The 18,711-nt window shown below is 45.7% G+C and overlaps 1 protein-coding gene across 4 annotated transcripts; it reads left to right on the top strand.

The window, feature by feature from the left end:
- Positions 1 to 662: 662 nt before the first annotated feature.
- Positions 663 to 12,410, top strand: LOC310762961 (uncharacterized protein). Of its 4 annotated transcripts, XR_014548317.1 has the most exons (4): positions 663 to 1,314; positions 4,169 to 4,262; positions 5,132 to 5,295; positions 6,256 to 6,914. XR_014548317.1 is itself a non-coding variant. In XM_083614862.1 (3 exons), exons 1-3 carry the CDS (start codon positions 4,983 to 4,985, stop codon positions 6,817 to 6,819), a joined length of 750 nt encoding a protein of 249 aa, XP_083470988.1. In that variant the 5' UTR covers positions 4,653 to 4,982; the 3' UTR covers positions 6,820 to 6,914. The 4 variants fall into 4 exon arrangements, 1 of the variants encoding a protein (XP_083470988.1); XR_014548318.1 differs by lacking the exon at positions 4,169 to 4,262 and having other exon boundaries at positions 983 to 1,314; XR_014548319.1 differs by lacking the exons at positions 663 to 1,314; positions 6,256 to 6,914 and adding an exon at positions 12,384 to 12,410.
- The last annotated feature ends 6,301 nt before the right edge of the window (positions 12,411 to 18,711 follow it).

Genomic DNA, 18,711 nt, shown 5'->3' on the forward strand with positions numbered 1-18,711 from the left:
TTTTGAACACTTTATTTCATTTTCTTGCTCTTAATCCCCCCCCCCCCCCCCGTTTTGTGCTCTACTGCCTTCAATGAAGCTTTATAGGAGGGTTGCCTGTGAACTAGAGGTACCACTGTATATGCCTGAGGGAAGGTAGCCGCGCCCTATGGTGGCGCCTGGGGAGCGGCTAAGAGATAACTGTGAAGGGCTTCCCTCTCGGCGTTGCCTCCCCTTATTACGTTCCCGCAGCATCAGCGCTATAAAGAACGTCTTGCTGGGGCAACGGGGGGGGCGTGTCCTTCCCGCTCCTCTTTCTGGACCCAACGGCCGCCCATCCCCCACTCCCTCTCGCTTCGCCTCAGAGATTCAAGGTTGGCGCCGCGCGCCGTTTCCCGCCCAAACCGCCCCCGCGCATTCGCCCCCGCCTGTCCCTTTGGCCACACCGGCCGCCCTCCTCCTCCTCCTCCTCCCTGGTCTCCCCTCTTCTCCCCCCCTCCCCTCGGTCTCCTCTCCTCTCCCTCTTAACACAATGACCCCCCCACCCCACCCCGCAGGGGGGACCCACCCGTGAGGCGAGATAAGCGCATTAGCATGTCTGGCCTCTGAGGAAGGCTGCCCCCTCTCGCCTTCCGTGCTGCTCCTTTCATTCCTTCATCCTTCTGCTCCCCTCTGGCCCCTCCAGGCTCAGCGCGGGGGGGAGGGACCGGCTGGGCTGCCCTAAATCCTCCTCTGCTTGGAAGCTGGATCTTCCTCACTTCCACTTCTACCCCACTCCAAACCTGCCTCTACAGCAGCCTCGGGGCGAAGAGGAGGCGCCACTGGTCTCTTCCCGCCTTTCTTCGCCATTTGATCTTGATCCCCCAACAATCTCCATTCTCCCCTTCCTCCCTGGGGGGGGGCAGTTTTGGGACTCGTCTCAGGTGACCAAATGTCTTGGGCCGGCCCTGCTGACCCCGATCCAGGAGTAAGTCTGGCCAAGTTGGCTCGGACGTCAGCTCAGGCAAATGCCCACTTTTTCATCCTTGCCTCCTTTTCTGAACCTGCCCCTGGAAATTCGGCTGGTGTTTCTCTCCCTCCTCCATAAGGAAAGCCCTGAGCACTAGCATTCCCTGGGCGGTTGCCAAATGATGAGGGGTGAGCACTCTGCACATGCCTGGGAGTAAACCATCTACCAGCTCCTGTTAGATTCCCTTAGGTGAGAGAAAGGGTTTCTAGAGTGATAGCCTAGTAGGTGCCTCCAGAACTCATTGGAGGAAGAGTAAATGGTGACCGCCACAGGCCTGTCGAAAACGAGGACACATATATCATTCAATGGGTCTGTGCTACTTTAAGGTTATATTCATCCTTATATTTGGAAGTATGGTTGGTTCCCACCCCCCTCAATTTTATTATTTTATCTGTTTGTAAAACAAAAAACTGCAAAGTGGTTTACTATCAAGTGGGGTATACATTTAATGAAATAAATAAAGAAATGCAACTTAAAAACAATTACTGTAATTTAAATAGAAATATAATACTTCTCACCGTATTTAGGTGACCTGAATGCCTGCTTAGTCTGCTGTCCAAATGCTGACTGTTGGCGGGCATTTGTTTGAAAACTGCAGCTAGACTATAAAGCCCTTCCAAGAATGCTGTGTCTGCTATGTCTCTGTTCCAGCACTCTTTTGTTTAATCAAATTTCCACTATACTTTTCTTCAACAAGGCTACACTTTCTGAAAAACAACCTATTCACAATAGGCTTCAGAAACCACAAAGTTACTGTCTAACAAGCTGCAGATTAACACACTCACACACATTAATTAATTACAGATTGTTCTAAAGAGCACCCACATTGAAGTATGATTTCTGGTAAAATATCTTATGGTGAAAAAAATCTTTAGGCAATGCATGGAAGCGTTATGGGTATTTAAAGAGCTTAGATGGTTATTTGAAGCTTGCTCTTTTAAAATATACACTGAGCTTTGGAAGGAAATGTCAAGACACAACTCCAGTTTTTCTGATATCTGCAGGCATAACACATTGCCCACAGTCAAATTGGACTTATTTGAGTAATATAATAATTTTAATATTTGAAACGGAAATGAGATGAAGTGGGTGTCGATCAGGGAGAGAGAGCTTTATTGGCAGTAGTATCCCAGCTATGGAACAGCCGCCTCAGTGAGTCTTTCCTTTCCAGTGAGTCTTTATCTTGTCTAAATCATCTAGTAAAGACCTTTTGGTTCACCCACATGGTTTAATTCTTTATTGAAGCTTGGGTGTTTTATGCTCTCTGTGATGCCATCCATATAAGTTTTTCGGTCTCTTTTATTTTTGGTTGATCATGATTTTTAATTATTATAAATCAAGACAGATCCATATAGTCAGAAATACGTCCCTCTCAATCCCTACCATTTCATTTACTTATGTTCTGGGATTTGGCGCCCAGAATCTTAAAATTCATTGGTTTCGTAGGAGATCTGCCCCTGATTCCAAGCTGCTCTCTGTTTAACATAGTCAAAATGACAGAATCTACATGCTAGAACAGCTTTAGAGAGATAGATAAATGTAATACAATAGATAAAAGGCAAGATTAAAACAACTCCCAATTGAGATCAAAAAGCTAAGGTTGGAGGATAAAACCTGCAATAAGAACAAGATCCAAAGCTGAAACTAAATCTAAATGTCTTCACCTGACACATACAAAAACATCAAAGTGATGTCTCTGTGAGTGGAAGGTGCGGGATTTATTTCCCGACATCCATCTCTCTGAAAGAGGGAAAGAGTTGAGTGGTGGTGAAGAGAGGGCATCATTACGCAGCAGAGACTGCTAAATAAGAGGGAGTCACCTTTTCTTTCAGTTGTTTTGCTGAACTGAGTCAATCCCCTCCCTCCCTCCCTCCCTCCCTGGCCACCCCTTTGGCCGTTGACTCTTAGGCTGCCAGTAATAACCAATTGACTTTGACCTACTTTAATCTGTGATTTCGTCCTTAGCCCTTGGTTTTAAGCAGTGGTTCCAACCTTAAACTGCCAAGTCAGTGCAAGTAACTACGCCACAACTGAATAAAGTGGCGTGTCCCACAGCTGCATCGTACATAAATCACACTTGCGGTCCAACCAAAGAACACGCCCCCCCCTTACAAGGTTGCACACACTTCGTATCTGAAACGGAATGCAATCCCAATGCAGTCCCTTCTCCGTGGGTTTGAGGGACTGACACAAGAGCCCTGCAATGCAAGTCTGTCGCAGCTCAGAGGTTGGGGTGAGGTTGCTCTCGGTTTCCTACCCCAAATCCCTAATAGAAACACCCCTCGAGTTACAGCAAAGGTCAGCCTATTGAAACTGCCCCCTTAGGCGCCCTCCCAGTGTTAATTCAACACTTCAACACGTATTTCCGAACAGAAACTTGACCTCCTGGTCCGTGTGTTTCAGTAGCCATGAAGTTTAAATGTTCATTAAAACAACCATCAGCACAGCGCTAATATCAAATTGACATTGCTACTGTTCATATTAGGAAGTTACTTTGTGGTACATTCTGCTTTGAAATTTGTCCAATTATAATTTATGCGGTGAAACATTGTGATCTTTGAATCTTGGAGGAGAATGGGACATAATGTATAAACGAACTAGTAATAGGTTGAAACGCAGCTATGTATTTGATACCTCAACTATGCTTGCTTGTTTTCCTTTCCTCGTCCTCCTACAAATAAACCCAATTCTATGTTCTTATGGTTTTTATTTCCTGATTTTATACGCCGCCCTTCGGAGCCCACATCGGCAAACAGAAACAGTACACAAAACAAAAACAAAGCAAAAACATTCTAAAACATTCCGAACATTAAAAAAATAACAATTGCAAACACCTAAAAGCAATTTCAGTTAGGAAGAATCCTAAAAGTAATTATATGAGGTTGGTGGTTTGTTTTTTCAACTATTCTTCTGCCCGCTGATCTCGGGGTTGTCAGGATCATTATTCAGCAGCCACCAAATGCCTGAGCAAACAGGAATATTTTCAAATTCCTAATTAAACGCAATAACGATGAAGACGGGGCAGCTCACTAGAGAGAGCATTCCGCAACCGGGGAACCTCTTTAAATGGGCTGGCCGTCCAGATTGAATTAAAGCAATTTAAACCAACTACAACGGCACTGTCGTCTTATTTATTTATTTGGGTTTAAAAAAGATTAACATACGAATCCTAACTTGCAGGTACCAGCTTGGAAAAGGCATTCTTAGTGCAAGGAATTCCTCTTCTAAGATGGCGGGTGCCCTTGAATATCCAATGCACCGTTTTTAAAGGAACGTAAGCTGTTTCCTAAGTCTTCAAAACTAGCGAAAAATGAGTGCAAATTTAATAATATGTTAATAAAATATAGCTTGCTTGCATAGCTTAGATTTCTTTCTTCGGTTGCCGCCGCTCTTATGTATACCGTATTATTCGCATTTGATACGATTGTTGGCAGTTGCCAGAGCCTCCATCCAAGGCGATGTACTAATTTATTTGGACGGCAGAGGCTGAAATGAGGGGTATTGGAATTAAGTTGTTCCAAGCTTCTTTGTCGATATGAAATAATTTATACTTGGTTCTTTTTAGAACAACAAAAAAACCTTTTTAAAAAGGAGAGTATCCGTTTAAGATACGAAGTGTGTGCTAAAGTGTGCCGGGGGGGGGTGTTCGAAAGATCTCTCTCTCTCCTCTCTTCCATTCAGATGAAGAGTCAATTGCCAAAGGGGTGTCGACGGAGGGAGGGGTTTGACCCAGTTTGGCAAAGCAACTGATTTTTTGAAAGAGAATGTAACTGTTTCTATTGGTTGAGAAGTAAGGGTGAAACGCAAAAATGATGAAGACGGGGCAGCTCACTGGGAGGGCATTCCACAACCGGGAAACCTCGTATTGGTTGACAAGTAAGGGTGGGGTGACTCCCTCGTATTGGTTGAGAAGAAAGGGTGGGGTTCGCCCACCGGAGATAAATGCCCAGACCGAATCCCCTGCAGAGTGAACGAACCTGAGGGAGTTTTTTTCATGATGGCAACCAACAAGGAAGGTAAGAGAAACTTTTAAAAAAATGATTATTAAACCCTGAGTTTTCCATGTGGGGAGGAACCTCTGCAAGCGTCGCTTCTGTTTAAGCCGAGCGCTTCCTTCAGATTTGCCGCTTTGTCTTTTCCCAGGAGGAAGCCACCCCAAAGTCGGAGGAGGAAGGAGAAAAAGGACTGTTTTCACCCCTGCCCAAATCGAGCTTTTAAAGAAGGAGTTTGAAGAGAACCAGTACCCCGGATACGGGACTAGGGAGGCGCTGGCGAGGTGCATCGGAGTCGAGGAAGATCGTGTGCACGTAAGAATCGGGATGGTGGGGGCTCCCAAGACTTCCCTAAACCGCACATAATTTGAAACACTCAGAATAATCGTTGCGTAGTCGAAGGCCTTAGTTCTCCCGGGTGCCTCTCAGCTTTTTTGGGGGGGTGTATCGAGGATGTAAAGGCTTTTTGTAAAGGGTGGGTGGATTGTGCTCCCTCCTTTTCAAATTTAGGAAGAAATTGTGCCCATACTTGTTCAGAAATCATGGTTCCTGATTAAGGCTTCCTTTTCCTTCCCAGTAAATTTATGCACAGCACACATTCATTTAATGCAGATTCTGAGTTTTCTGAGATTCTGACCCCAAACAGGGCAGAACAAATGGGTAGGTCTTCTGAGTGAGCTATTTAAAATTACTATTACTATATTTATGGAATTTTTAAAACAATTGCCTTCCAGCACAAATGCACACAGAGATGTTAAGTCTTGTATGCAGGCATCCACCTGGCATTAACAAATGCTTGACAATTTCTTACAGATGAAGCTCACATCCACAGGTTATACTTCAATAAAGAAAGTCTTGTGGAACTGTACACTTGTGCAGCTTTTAAAAGTGGCTTTTTCTGATACTGCAGAACAAAATACAGCCAAATAGCAGTATTCTGCTTTATGATTAACAGTAACTGGAGATTATGAACATGGGATATTTGAATGTGGAGCTGAAGAGAGTAGAAAAATGCTGCAGAGAACTAAAGAGAAACCCCAGAGGAATAAGCATAATTTATTAAATGGGATCAAAAAGACATATTCATGGTAACAATGTCTTCTATATTCACAGAACATAATGCTTATATGCCTTTCACACAACACAAAACAAATTAGCGTAGGTTCTCCCACTGTCGTACACTAATCTTTGCTTGGTTGTTGTACCTGAAAGTGAAATTATGACCTACCAGTTTGGAAATAATGGGCATTTGGTTCTCTCCTTTCTTCTGTTCAGATCTGGTTTCAAAACAGAAGGGCCAGAACACCAAAGAGGATAGGTTCCAGGATAAAGATCGGGAACCATGCTGCAGCTCCTTATAGCCACAGTGAGAGAACCCATGCAAGAAGCAGCCTGGACAGCAGCCCGAGAAGCAGTCCAGGAAGCAGCCAAAATATTCATATGGAACAATATTGTCAGCCACAGAACTTTCATTATGCTGAAAGCTATGGAGGAGCAGGGTTGTGGCAGCCACCTCTCAACAACACGCAACCAGGAGAGTGTGCCCCGCAACAGCAGAGCTCCCTGGAATTGAACCCTGCTAATTACCAGCAAGCTGCTTTTTGTGGAACTGGGCTTTATGAGACTTCCCAGGCGAGCAACTGCCCAGTTCCATATTACGGTGCGGAGATGGTGAGGCAGCCTCCACCATCATCTAGTAACTTCTTCATGGCATCAAGCACTTTTACTGCCTGGTCTGCAACGGGGAATTATTCAGCTACAAACCCTGTACAAATGCAGAATGTTGATGGAAGTGCTTCGGACTCTCAGTTTTTCTCTTTAAGTCAGGTTCCAAATTAGCATCCCAACTCCTTCCTTGCTATCCTGTACATATTTTACAAGCTCCCTCTTTTAATGTATGACTTGGATGTTTTGAATAAAGTTTGTTCTTTTAATAGCTTGTCTGGAGTCTTCCTTTAACTTTCCATTTATTGAAACATTCACTTTCCTGTGTGCAAGCTTAATTTTCCCATAGAAAAAAGTCAGTTGCGCGGTACATGTGGTTCTAGAGATAAAAGGTCAGGTCTTCTAATGGCTGAATATTCCTGAGACACATTTTAATGCACCAATGGCTTTCTGTCCCTTTCCTTTCCTTTTTAAGTCTCTGTATCTGAGGCTAGAGTAGGTGGCAATAAATGTGGAGGGAAGTTGGTATATTTTCTTTGTATGCAAAAGTATATTTGTAGATCCTGCTATAAGTAGATTTAGTAACACTTTTCTGTGTTAATAAGTTTGGTTTCCACTAACGAGTCTTCCATTTTTTAAAAAACAGAAGTTTGAGATGGGGATATAAGGTTTAATTGATTTTTCTACCATGAGTGTGTTAAGTTGCTCTCCAAAGCTTTAAAGACATATAAGTTTAACTTATAAATGCCCATGTTGCAGGCTAAGGCACATACATCTATTAAAAACTTTGTGTGGGGATATTTTGAACACTTTATTTCATTTTCTTGCTCTTAATTCCCCCCCCCCCCGGTCTGTGCTCTACTGCCTTCAATGAAGCTTTATAGGAGGGTTGCCTGTGAACTAGAGGTACCACTGTATATGCCTGAGGGAAGGTAGCCGCGCCCTATGGTGGCGCCTGGGGAGCGGCTAAGAGATAACTCTGAAGGGCTTCCCTCTCGGCGTTGCCTCCCCTTATTACGTTCCCGCAGCATCAGCACTATAACGAACGTCTTGCTGGGGCAACGGGGGGGGGCGTGTCCTTCCCGCTCCTCTTTCTGGTCCCAACGGCCGCCCATCCCCCACTCCCACTCGCTTCGCCTCAGAGATTCAAGGTTGGCGCCGCGCGCCGTTTCCCGCCCAAACCGCCCCCGCGTATTCGCCCCCGCCTGTCCCTTTGGCCACACCGGCCGCCCGCCTCCTCCTCCTCCTCCTCCCTGGTCTCCCCGCTTCTCCCCCCTCCCCTCGGTCTCCTCTCCTCTCCCTCTTAACACAATGACCCCCCCGCCCCACCCCGCAGGGGGGGACCCACCCGTGAGGCGAGATAAGCGCATTAGCATGTCTGGCCTCTGAGGAAGGCTGCCCCCTCTCGCCTTCCGTGCTGCTCCTTTCATTCCTTCATCCTTCTGCTCCCCTCTGGCCCCTCCAGGCTCAGCGCGGGGGGGGGGGGGGACACCGGCTGTGCTGCCCTAAATCCGCCTCTGCTTGGAAGCTGGATCTTCCTCACTTCCACTTCTACCCCACTCCAAACCTGCCTCTACAGCAGCCTCGGGGCGAAGAGGAGGCGCCACTGGTCTCTTCCCGCCTTTCTTCGCCATTTGATCTTGATCCCCCAACAATCTCCATTCTCCCCTTCTTCCCTGGGGGGGGGGGCAGTTTTGGGACTCGTCTCAGGGGACCAAATGTCTTGGGCCGGCCCTGCTGACCCCGATCCAGGAGTAAGTCTGGCCAAGGAGGCTGGGACGTCAGCTCAGGCAAATGCCCACTTTTTCATCCTTGCCTCCTTTTCTGAACCTGCCCCTGGAAATTCGGCTGGTGTTTCTCTCCCTCCTCCATAAGGAAAGCCCTGAGCACTAGCATTCCCTGGGCGGTTGCCAAATGATGAGGGGTGAGCACTCTGCACATGCCTGGGAGTAAACCATCTACCAGCTCCTGTTAGATTCCCTTAGGTGAGAGAAAGGGTTTCTAGAGTGATAGCCTAGTAGGTGCCTCCAGAACTCATTGGAGGAAGAGTAAATGGTGACCGCCACAGGCCTGTCGAAAACGAGGACACATATATCATTCAATGGGTCTGTGCTACTTTAAGGTTATATTCATCCTTATATTTGGAAGTATGGTTGGTTCCCACCCCCCTCAATTTTATTATTTTATCTGTTTGTAAAACAAAAAACTGCAAAGTGGTTTACTATCAAGTGGGGTATACATTTAATGAAATAAATAAACAAATGCAACTTAAAAACAATTATTGTAATTTAAATAGAAATATAATACTTCTCACCGTATTTAGGTGACCTGAATGCCTGCTTAGTCTGCTGTCCAAATGCTGACTGTTGGCGGGCATTTGTTTGAAAACTGCAGCTAGACTATAAAGCCCTTCCAAGAATGCTGTGTCTGCTATGTCTCTGTTCCAGCACTCTTTTGTTTAATCAAATTTCCACTATACTTTTCTTCAACAAGGCTACACTTTCTGAAAAACAACCTATTCACAATAGGCTTCAGAAACCACAAAGTTACTGTCTAACAAGCTGCAGATTAACACACTCACACACATTAATTAATTACAGATTGTTCTAAAGAGCACCCACATTGAAGTATGATTTCTGGTAAAATATCTTATGGTGAAAAAAATCTTTAGGCAATGCATGGAAGCGTTATGGGTATTTAAAGAGCTTAGATGGTTATTTGAAGCTTGCTCTTTTAAAATATACACTGAGCTTTGGAAGGAAATGTCAAGACACAACTCCAGTTTTTCTGATATCTGCAGGCATAACACATTGCCCACAGTCAAATTGGACTTATTTGAGTAATATAATAATTTTAATATTTGAAACGGAAATGAGATGAAGTGGGTGTCGATCAGGGAGAGAGAGCTTTATTGGCAGTAGTATCCCAGCTATGGAACAGCCGCCTCAGTGAGTCTTTCCTTTCCAGTGAGTCTTTATCTTGTCTAAATCATCTAGTAAAGACCTTTTGGTTCACCCACATGGTTTAATTCTTTATTGAAGCTTGGGTGTTTTATGCTCTCTGTGATGCCATCCATATAAGTTGCAAAAGAAGTTTTTGGTTCTCTTATTTTTGGCGAAGGGAAACTGCAAGGGGGGAAAGTTCAATGATTTTAGGATTGTAGCTTTCAAAAGTGTAGATTAGTGGGAGAGAATTTTTTCTCTATCCACTTTCTCCATGCAATGCAAAATTTTATAAATTTCTGTCATGCCACCTCTTATCCAACTTTTCTCTAAACTAAATAATCCCTAATGCTCCAACCTTTCCTCATTGTTCCATTCACTTTTTCTTTCTGCCGGCCCTTTTCTGAATTATCTGAACTGGAAATCTGTGATAACGCATCACCTGCTTGTATGCATAGAGTGGGATGGGGAGCGCAACTAATCCCTTCCCCACTCCCCCCTCCAGTCCTAATTGCTTTCTAAATTGCTGTTTCCTTCGCACGGCAGTGGTGGGAAGAAGGTGGGAAGAACGCTGGGTTTTTTGCAGTAGATCACAAAGGATTGCTGACCTCCCCTCCCGGTGCTTATAAACACAGTAACCGCAAAATAATCCCCCTCCCCCTCTACCTCTTCCACAAATAGTTCTGAATCTCTACTCCCCTCCCCTCCCCTCGATTGCTATTTTAAAACCCAACAGCAAATGACTATTACAGTTCTCCCAACATCAGTCCCAAGCAGTGACAGACCCACATTTTGGGGGCCCTGAACTTGAGCTGTTCTGGGGGCCCCTTCACAACTAGCAATGAGTTCTGGGTAACCACTGTTGTCATCTTCAATGGGGTTGTTCCCTGACAGATCACCACATTTAAAAAATCAGATTTTGATTAGAATTTCTGTTCTGGGTTGTCACACGTCTCAAAGTCACTGGTGTGAATAAAAATGTTTAAAAATGTGGATTAATTCTGGTCTGCGGCCTCTCTGGGATTTGGCGCCCAGAATCTTAAGATTAAATGGTTTCATAGGAGATCTGCGCTTGCGTATCCAATGCACTGTTTTTAAAATAACGTAAGCTTTTTTCTAGCGTAAAATGAACGCAAATTTAACCGTCCATTAATAAAATATAGTTTGCTTACTCAGCTTAGATTTCTTTCTTCGGTTGCCACCGCTGTTATATTTACCGTCTTATTCGCATTTGATGCGATTCCTGGCCGTTGCCACTGCCTCCATCCAAGGCGATGTACAAATCTATTTAGACGAGAGGGGATGCTATGAGGGGTATTGGGATTAAGTTGTTCCAAGCTTCTTTGTCGATATGAAATAATTTACACTTGCTTCTTTTTAGAACAACAACAATTTTTTTTAAAAAAAGGAGAGTATCCGTTTAAGATAGGAAGTGTGTGGTAAAGCGGGGGGAGGGTGTTCTTTGGTTGGACCGCAAGTGTGATTTTTGTACGATGCAGGTGTGGGACACCCCACTTTATTCAATTCTGGGGTAGTTACTTGCACTGGCTTGGCAAAGAAAATGTGTAGCAGTCGCCGAAAAGTCCTCTCTCTCTCTCCCCTCACTTCTGAATTCTCTTCTCTTCAGTTGCCTGCATTGGATAATGCTCCAAGTCAAAACGTGCCAACAGCGAAATATTAAGCATATCAACGCCGGTTTTTAAAATGTATTTTATTGCTTTTTCACATGCAATGAATAAAATTACAATGCAATAAACGACGTTACCTAGTCTGTCGTTTCTTGGAATCAACAGCAGTTTAAAGTTGGAACCACTGCTTAAAACCAAGGGCTAAGGACGAAATCACAGGCAAAGTAGGTCAAAGTAAATTGGTTATTACTGGCGGCCGAAGAGTCAACTGCCAAAGGGGTGGCGAGGGAGGGAGGGACGGAGGGAGGGAGGGGATTGGCTCAGTTTAGCAAAACGACGGAAGAAAACGTGACTCCCTCTTATCAGCTGAGAAGTAAGGGTGGGGTTCGCCCACCGGAGATAAATGCCCAGAACGAACCCCCAGCAGAATAGCAAAGTGAACCTGAGGGATCTTAGTGTCCATTTTTAAGGCAAAACCAATTGAGGAGAGAGCGAGAAAGTGTTTTTTCATGATGGCAACAAACAACGAAGGTAAAAGAAACTTTTAAAAAAATGATTATTAATTCACTGTCTATAAAAAACAACATTGCTCTAATTATTTATAGGGGAATGAGTAGGAAGGAAGATGATTTCTGTTTCATCTGGGTCAGGATCCTGGCGTAAGGAAGGCTTTCAAAGACCCATTTGTGGTAGCCGGGGAAAGATTAAACAAGTCTCACTATTTCCTGGGAAGAAGCCCAGGCAAGACTGCTTTGCACACCTTTATTCGTAAACACGAAGCATTTAGTGCGTGGAAAGTGCGATCCTATACAGTACAGACCTGGTTTCAACCTAATTTGAGGATAAAACCATCTGGTTTTCTAGGCTGCCTTTATAACCTGACCCACCTGACCGAACTCCCCAGGGAGTGTGCATAGGATATTCCTATTAGGATGGCAGCATTCAACACCTTGCATTGAGAGACCAAATGTCCAGCATTCAGCTGGAACCACACTTAAGCAACATTGCTTTTCTAGTCAATGTCCCGCAAGTCCCTAGTTCTCCCACACTGAAAAAATTACACCACACGAGGCACAAATATTCAGCGGTCCTCTGAGCTAGAAAGTGAAATTATGACCTATCCATTTGGAAATAATGGGCATTTTGTTCTCTCCTTTCTTTTGTTCAGACCTGGTTTCAGAACAGAAGAGCGAGAACAAAGATGACTGGGTCCAAAAGAATGATCAGGAACCGAGCTACAACTTATAGCCGCTCTGACAGAAGAAGTCCAAGCACTCCGAGAAGGAGTGCAAGAAGTCCGACGCAGCAACATTACCAGCCACGCAGCTTCCATTATCCCGAAAGCTATGAAGGAGCAGGGTTCTGGCAGTGACCTCTCAGCACCACGCAACCAGCAGAGCCCGTCTATGCAGCACAGCAGCAGAACTCCCAGGAATTGAACCCGGTTCATTACCAGCCAGCTGCTGTTGGTGGAACTGGGCTTTGTGAGACTTCCCAGGAAAGGAACTGCCCAGTTCCATATTATGATGCAGAGATGATGAGGCAGCCTCCACCAGGGCTGGTAACTTCTGCACTCCATCAAGCAGTAAAACTCCCTGGTCTGCAATGGGGAACAGTCATGCAATGGGGAACACTTATGCAACGGGGAATTATCCAGCTGCAAATCCTGTGCAAATGTTGCTTGAAGATTACCAAAATGGGCAGCAAAGCAATATCTTCCCTTCTCCCGACGCCTTCTAGGGTTACTCATCCATATAAATACATTTTAAAGTTTTTCAATAAAGTTTGTTATTTTAATGCCTTTGTCTGGGATCATCATCTGGCTTTCCTTTTACTGAAGTATTCTCTTCCCTTTGCCCAAGCAAGCTAAAAGCACTTGTATACTGAAATCAAAAATAAAAGCTGAACAATTTGCCACTTGTTCAAATAAGGACCAAAGTCAAAATCTGGGGTTAGAACAATTGGGTAAATGTTTCAAAATGTTCCAATTTTGCTTTTGTTTTTGTTGGGTTGATGTGGGTTAAATGTTTAGTTTGGGTTGGCGGTTACATTAATTTGGGTGTAAGTATTAACTGTTTATTATTATTATAATTAATTATTATTAATTACTATTGGTTTCTTGGTTTGCTATTTATTTGTTTTGTTGTTAAATGTTTGTTGCATTGTGTTGTAAGCACAATGTATTTTGTACTTTTTGCAGAAAACAATAAAGCATATATGGATATAGATATATACGTGTGTTTTTGTGCATGTGATTCTATTGGGATGGATTTTTCCGAGCCCTGCCTGCCTGCCATGCTACATAATGCACTCCATTTTTGAAATGTTGCCTGAATACAGAAAGGGATTGGTTCTGCCGCATCCCCTCTCTGCTTTTACGTGCAACTTCCACGAAGGAAGAGTTCACCCAAACCAAAATCCACAGTAGCTTGAGGATGTGACTCAGACATTGGGTTAAATCATGGAATTCAAAGTGTTAAATGAGGATGCTAATTGAGAGTATTGGGAATGCCTTACAAGATTCCAATCTGTTTATAATGCTACACATTATCACTTCATCATTCAGTATTTCCTCTTGTCCCTAATCTTTGTTGTTGTTGTTTAGTCGTTTAGTCGTGTCCGACTCTTCGTGACCCCATGGACCAGAGCACGCCATGCACTTCTGTCTTCCACTGCCTCCCGCAGTTTAGTCAGACTCATGTTTGTAGCTTCGAAGACACTATCCAACCATCTCGTCCTCTGTCGTCCCCTTCTCCTTGTGCCCTCCATCTTTCCCAACATCAGGGTCTTTTCCAGGGAGTCTTCTCTTCTCATGAGGTGGCCAAAGTATTGGAGCCTCAGCTTCACGATCTGTCCTTCCAGTGAGCACTCAGGGCTGATTTCCTTAAGAATGGATAGGTTTGATCTTCTTGCAGTCCATGGGACTCTCAAGAGTCTCCTCCAGCACCATAATTCAAAAGCATCAATTCTTCGACCAAGCTAATCCTTGCTGAGCTTCTGACATCCAGACAAGGGACCAATTCTGTTTATGCGGTACAGGGTTTGCTTTCCCTCTGCTTTCCACCCAAATGGTTCTGAAACCGGGTTTCAATTCCACGAGCTTATTTCTCTATTTATATCCCACCCAGGGGCGCCCACTTGAATAGAAGAATGGGCGGGGGGGGGGGGCAAGGGACCTTGGCCAAGAGTTGGCTCCTAGGACCCCACCTTTTCCCCTGGGACATTGAGGCGGCCCACCTCCTTCTTCCCCCTCCGCCCTCTCAGCCCCCCGCGAGGGAGAGCAGCCTGAGAGGCGGCGACTGGCGCAAAGGCACCCGAGTGAGCTTCGGGAATGGTAGTAGGGTGTGTGTGTCTGTAGGGATTGTGGGCTGTGTCTCCCCTTATTACTTTCCCGCAGCATCAGCGCTATGACGAACGTCTTGCTGGGGCAACGGGGGGGGGGTGTCCTTCCCGCTCCTCTTTCTGGTCCCAACGGCCGCCCATCCCCCACTCCCTCTCGCTTCGCCTCATAGAATCCAGGTTGGCGCCGCGCGCAGTTTCCCGCCCAAACCGCCCCCGCGCACGCGCCCCCGCCTGTCCTGCCTTGGCGCCCTTTGGCCACGGCTTCTCCTGCGGCGTCACACCGGCTGCCCTCCTCCTCCTTCTCCCTGGTCTCCCCGCTTCCCCCCCTCCCCCGTCCCCTCGGTCTACTCTTCGCTCCCTCTTAACACAATGACCCTCCGCCCCACCCCGCAGGGGCAGTGGCGTAGCGTGGGGGGTGCAGGGGGGCCGGCCGCACCTGGCACAACATCTGGGGTTAGGGCAGGGTTAGGGGGCGCAAATCCACGGGTTAGGGGGCGCAAATTACTTGCCTTGCCCCGGGTGCTGACAACCCACGCTACGCCACCCCGCAGGGGGGACCCACCCAGAAGGCGAGATAAGCGCGTTAGCATGTCTGGCCTCTGAGGAAGGCTGCCCCCTCTCGCCTTCCATGCTGCTCCTTTCATTACTTCATCCTTCTGCTCCCCAGGGCTTTCTCGGCTGCGGCTCCAATCTGGTGGAACGCTCTGTCCCAAGAGACTAGGGCCCTGCAGGACCTGACATCTTTCCGCAGGGCCTGCAAGACAGAGCTGTTCCACCAGGCCTTTGGTCAGGGCGCAGCCTGACTCCCTCCTCTGGCAATCTGCACAGAATTTTGCTTAACGGTTGCCATCAATTTGATTTTAATTAATTTTATAATGGAATGTTTTTAAAATGTGGGATTATTTGATTGTTGTTAGCCGCCCTGAGCCCGGCTTCGGCTGGGGAGGGCGGGATATAAATAAAATTTATTATTATTATTATTATTATTATTATTATCCACAGAGCTGCAGCCTGGGAGCAACAGGTCTCTAGAAACAAGCAGTTTTGTGTCTGTGTAGCCCAGAAGCCCAAATTCTGAACATAATTATCGGCATGATATTTGAGAGAAGAGGGTGGGGGATAAGTAGTTCCCCACATGGTTTGTCTTCCCACAGGAGTGCTGACTCCTAGGGGCTGGACCCCTTTGAGCCCCCCACAATATTTGTTAGTGAGGTGTTGGGCCCCCTCAATGTTTGGATGCTCCTCACAGCTCCCAGTCCATAGCATTCCTCAAGTGAGGCAGGTGAAAGACAAGGTAGAGGAGCAAATGGATGGGAACAGTTGCAAATGCCCTGTCTTATACTGTATTGAGAAATGATAACATCTCCTGCCCAGCGGGCAAAGTGAGAGGGAACATTCCTACAGGTGAGTCCCTTCAGCTCACTCATCATGATGTAGAAGGCTTGGGGGAGAAATTGGCAGCCCAGGAGATGTGTTCCATGTTCTCCCTCCAGAAAGGATACACGTTCCCCCCAGTTCTCATCCCATCCCTTCCTTCCCTGGGCTGAATAGTACACTGGAAGCTCAGCAGGACTTAGATCTGGCTGTTTTATTAGTTAAGAGACATGCACATTGACAGCAGAATGCAGATAATGAATTTATACTTTTTTAAAGGAAGGATGGATGCATACCAGCAAGGAAAGAACAGCCTAGCTCAACCTGGATTTAAACAGCTCATTCTCTCATTCAGGGATGCTTCAGCTGCTCTCCCTCATATATCATTCCCCTCTTACTCCGACTAGAGAACTAGTCTTTTGCAGGACTGTGTCTTCAATTGCACTTAAGTATAAGTATACTTAAAAACAACAATAAACAGTCAAGGAGGAAATGTTTCTCATTTGTGGGTGTTGCATTGCATCAACAGCATGTCCCATTGCATCAACAGCTGAAGACATTTTAATCTTTTCGCTCTGATGAATGTAAAAAATAAATAAAATTCTCTAAGAATCAGGCCACTGCATGTAGCAACTTGCATGCTCATGCCAAGTTGTAATCCCTCTCAAAATTACACCTTCATATTCTAATGCAATGATAATCCTATTATCTGATTTCTTCATCCTTTCATTTCCTCTTAGTTAAATGCAGATCTTCTGGGAACAAATTCAGATATCTCCAGCAGATTGCTCCTCTCTGCAACATGCTGCTCAGGTAACGAAAATGCCGACACAGATGCAACATTGCAACAGGCAGCTCTTGCAAAACTTCAAGATCCAATATTGGTCTCGTCTGCTCAAACAGCTGGAGACTGTTTCCACATGCAAGGGAAGTCCCTAACTCACCAAGGGCTTGAGACCCATCAGCTACCCTCCCCTGGTTTAGCTAGCCAGTCAAAGCCATTCCCAGGGTGTTGCTGCTGTCGCATGCTGACGGCTTCTAGGAGCCACAGGTGAGAGCTGAGTGCAGGGTGGGGGACCAAAGTGAGCAATCTATCCCAGAAGGAGCATGATGTGTCCTCCACCAGAGGTCCTACCTTCCTCTAACACTCCGCACACAAATAAATAACCACTTAATATGTTTATTCCAAAATTTCATTGTAGGTCATTAATTCCTGTAGCCAGGTGAAATAGATTTAGTAATCATTAATATTAAGTAAGTAATCAACCGGAGTAACTGTGTACCCTGGAGCGGCGAGGCAGCATGGCGGCTGCAACAGCAGAAAAGAGCTCCTGAAGCCAGCCAGAGTAAAAGGCTCTGTCTGGCCGACTCCCGGACTCCCAGGACTGCTGCCGCCAGCACTGCCAGCGGAGAGGAATTGGGGGTGCCCGGGGCGTCTATCAAAGGAGCCAAAACACCCCCCCACAACCTTGATTGAGCCGGTAAGGCACCCGACCACCCCCCCCAACAGCCGAGAGGAGTTCCAAAACCAGGAGGACAGTGAAGCTAAGGCAAAGAGGGAAGGGGGAAAAGGGGGGGAAAGAGGAAGAAAAAGAAAGAAAGAAAGAAAGAAAGAAAGAAAGAAAGAAAGAAAGAAAAAGGAGCCCCAACTTTACCGCTGCTGCCCCCATCTGCGCCTACGGGAAAGAAGAGGAGACGTAGGTGAGCAGAAAAAAGGCTCCGGAAAAACACGTGGCTGAGCCGACTCCAGCCTCCAGCGGCAAGGAAAACAGAGGAAAGCCGCATGACAAAGATCGCAGAAAGGAAGAAACTACCCTTTTTTTTTCTTTTCTTAAATCCCTTTTTTTAACCCCTTCCTCCCCCTCTCCCTTTTTTTTTTAAAAAAAAAAAATAATTATTTTTTATTCCCCCCCCCCCGCCATATACCTACTTTTATCACTTCTCTTTTTAAAAGAGGGGCCACTGCTGCAGCAGCCACCCTTACTTTTTTACAAACAAAAAATAATAATAGTAATTAGGGGGAAATAGGTTGTTTTTTAAAAAACAACACACACACACAATTCCCCCCCCTCTTTTTAAAGCTCTTTCTATTCTATTTGTTAGCTTGTTCTTGAGGGGGGAACCTTTGGCCCCCAGCTACGACCACCACTCTCTTTTAAAACAAAAATTTCCTCCATATCACTACTATTGCTATTGATACTCTCCCCCCCCCCGTTTATTTTTCTCTCCCTTTTTGTTCTCCTCTCTCTCTCCCTTCACCCCCCTTATTTTTTCCTTTTATCCCACCTTTCACATTCCATCCCCAATTTTGTTTTCTATCCCCTCTATTTTTTAAAATCAACTCCCCCTTTTTAGCCTGTTCGTCAGTTTGTTTTTGAGGGGGAGCCCTTTCCCCCCACCCCCTCTTTTAAAATAAGACTCTCCCCCCATACCATTGCCACAGCTCACCCTCCCTCTCTCCCCCTCCCTTTTCTTCTCCTTCCTTTTCCCACCCTTCCCCCTCCTCCTCTCCTTTTCTCTCCCTCCTCCCTCTCTCCATCCCCCCCTTCCCCTAAAGGAAACACATACACACATTCATATCACCATATCATACTTTGCCCCCCTCATACTATAGCTAAAACTACTGCTGCAATCTAATACCGCTGATATTACTGTACTATCTCTCCTCTCTCTTTCAACTCTTTTTGTCTCTCTCTCTCTCTCTTCTCTTTTACTCTAATCCCCCCTCTCCCCCCCTCCGTCTCCCCCCTTCTTCTTTCCTTCTTCTTCTTCCTTTTTCT

Source organism: Podarcis filfolensis (assembly GCF_964270895.1).
Source record: "Podarcis filfolensis genome assembly, chromosome: 5".
In the NCBI taxonomy this organism is placed as follows: Eukaryota; Metazoa; Chordata; class Lepidosauria; order Squamata; family Lacertidae; genus Podarcis; species Podarcis filfolensis.

Bases quoted from the DNA above. Each gene is read 5' to 3' on its own strand.
- LOC310762961 (XM_083614862.1), top strand. From the start codon at position 4,983: ATGATGGCAACCAACAAGGAAG. The intron at 5,005-5,131 runs GTAAGAGAAACT...GTCTTTTCCCAG, and splicing joins GATGGCAACCAACAAGGAAG to GAGGAAGCCACCCCAAAGTC. The intron at 5,296-6,255 runs GTAAGAATCGGG...TCTTCTGTTCAG, and splicing joins TCGAGGAAGATCGTGTGCAC to ATCTGGTTTCAAAACAGAAG.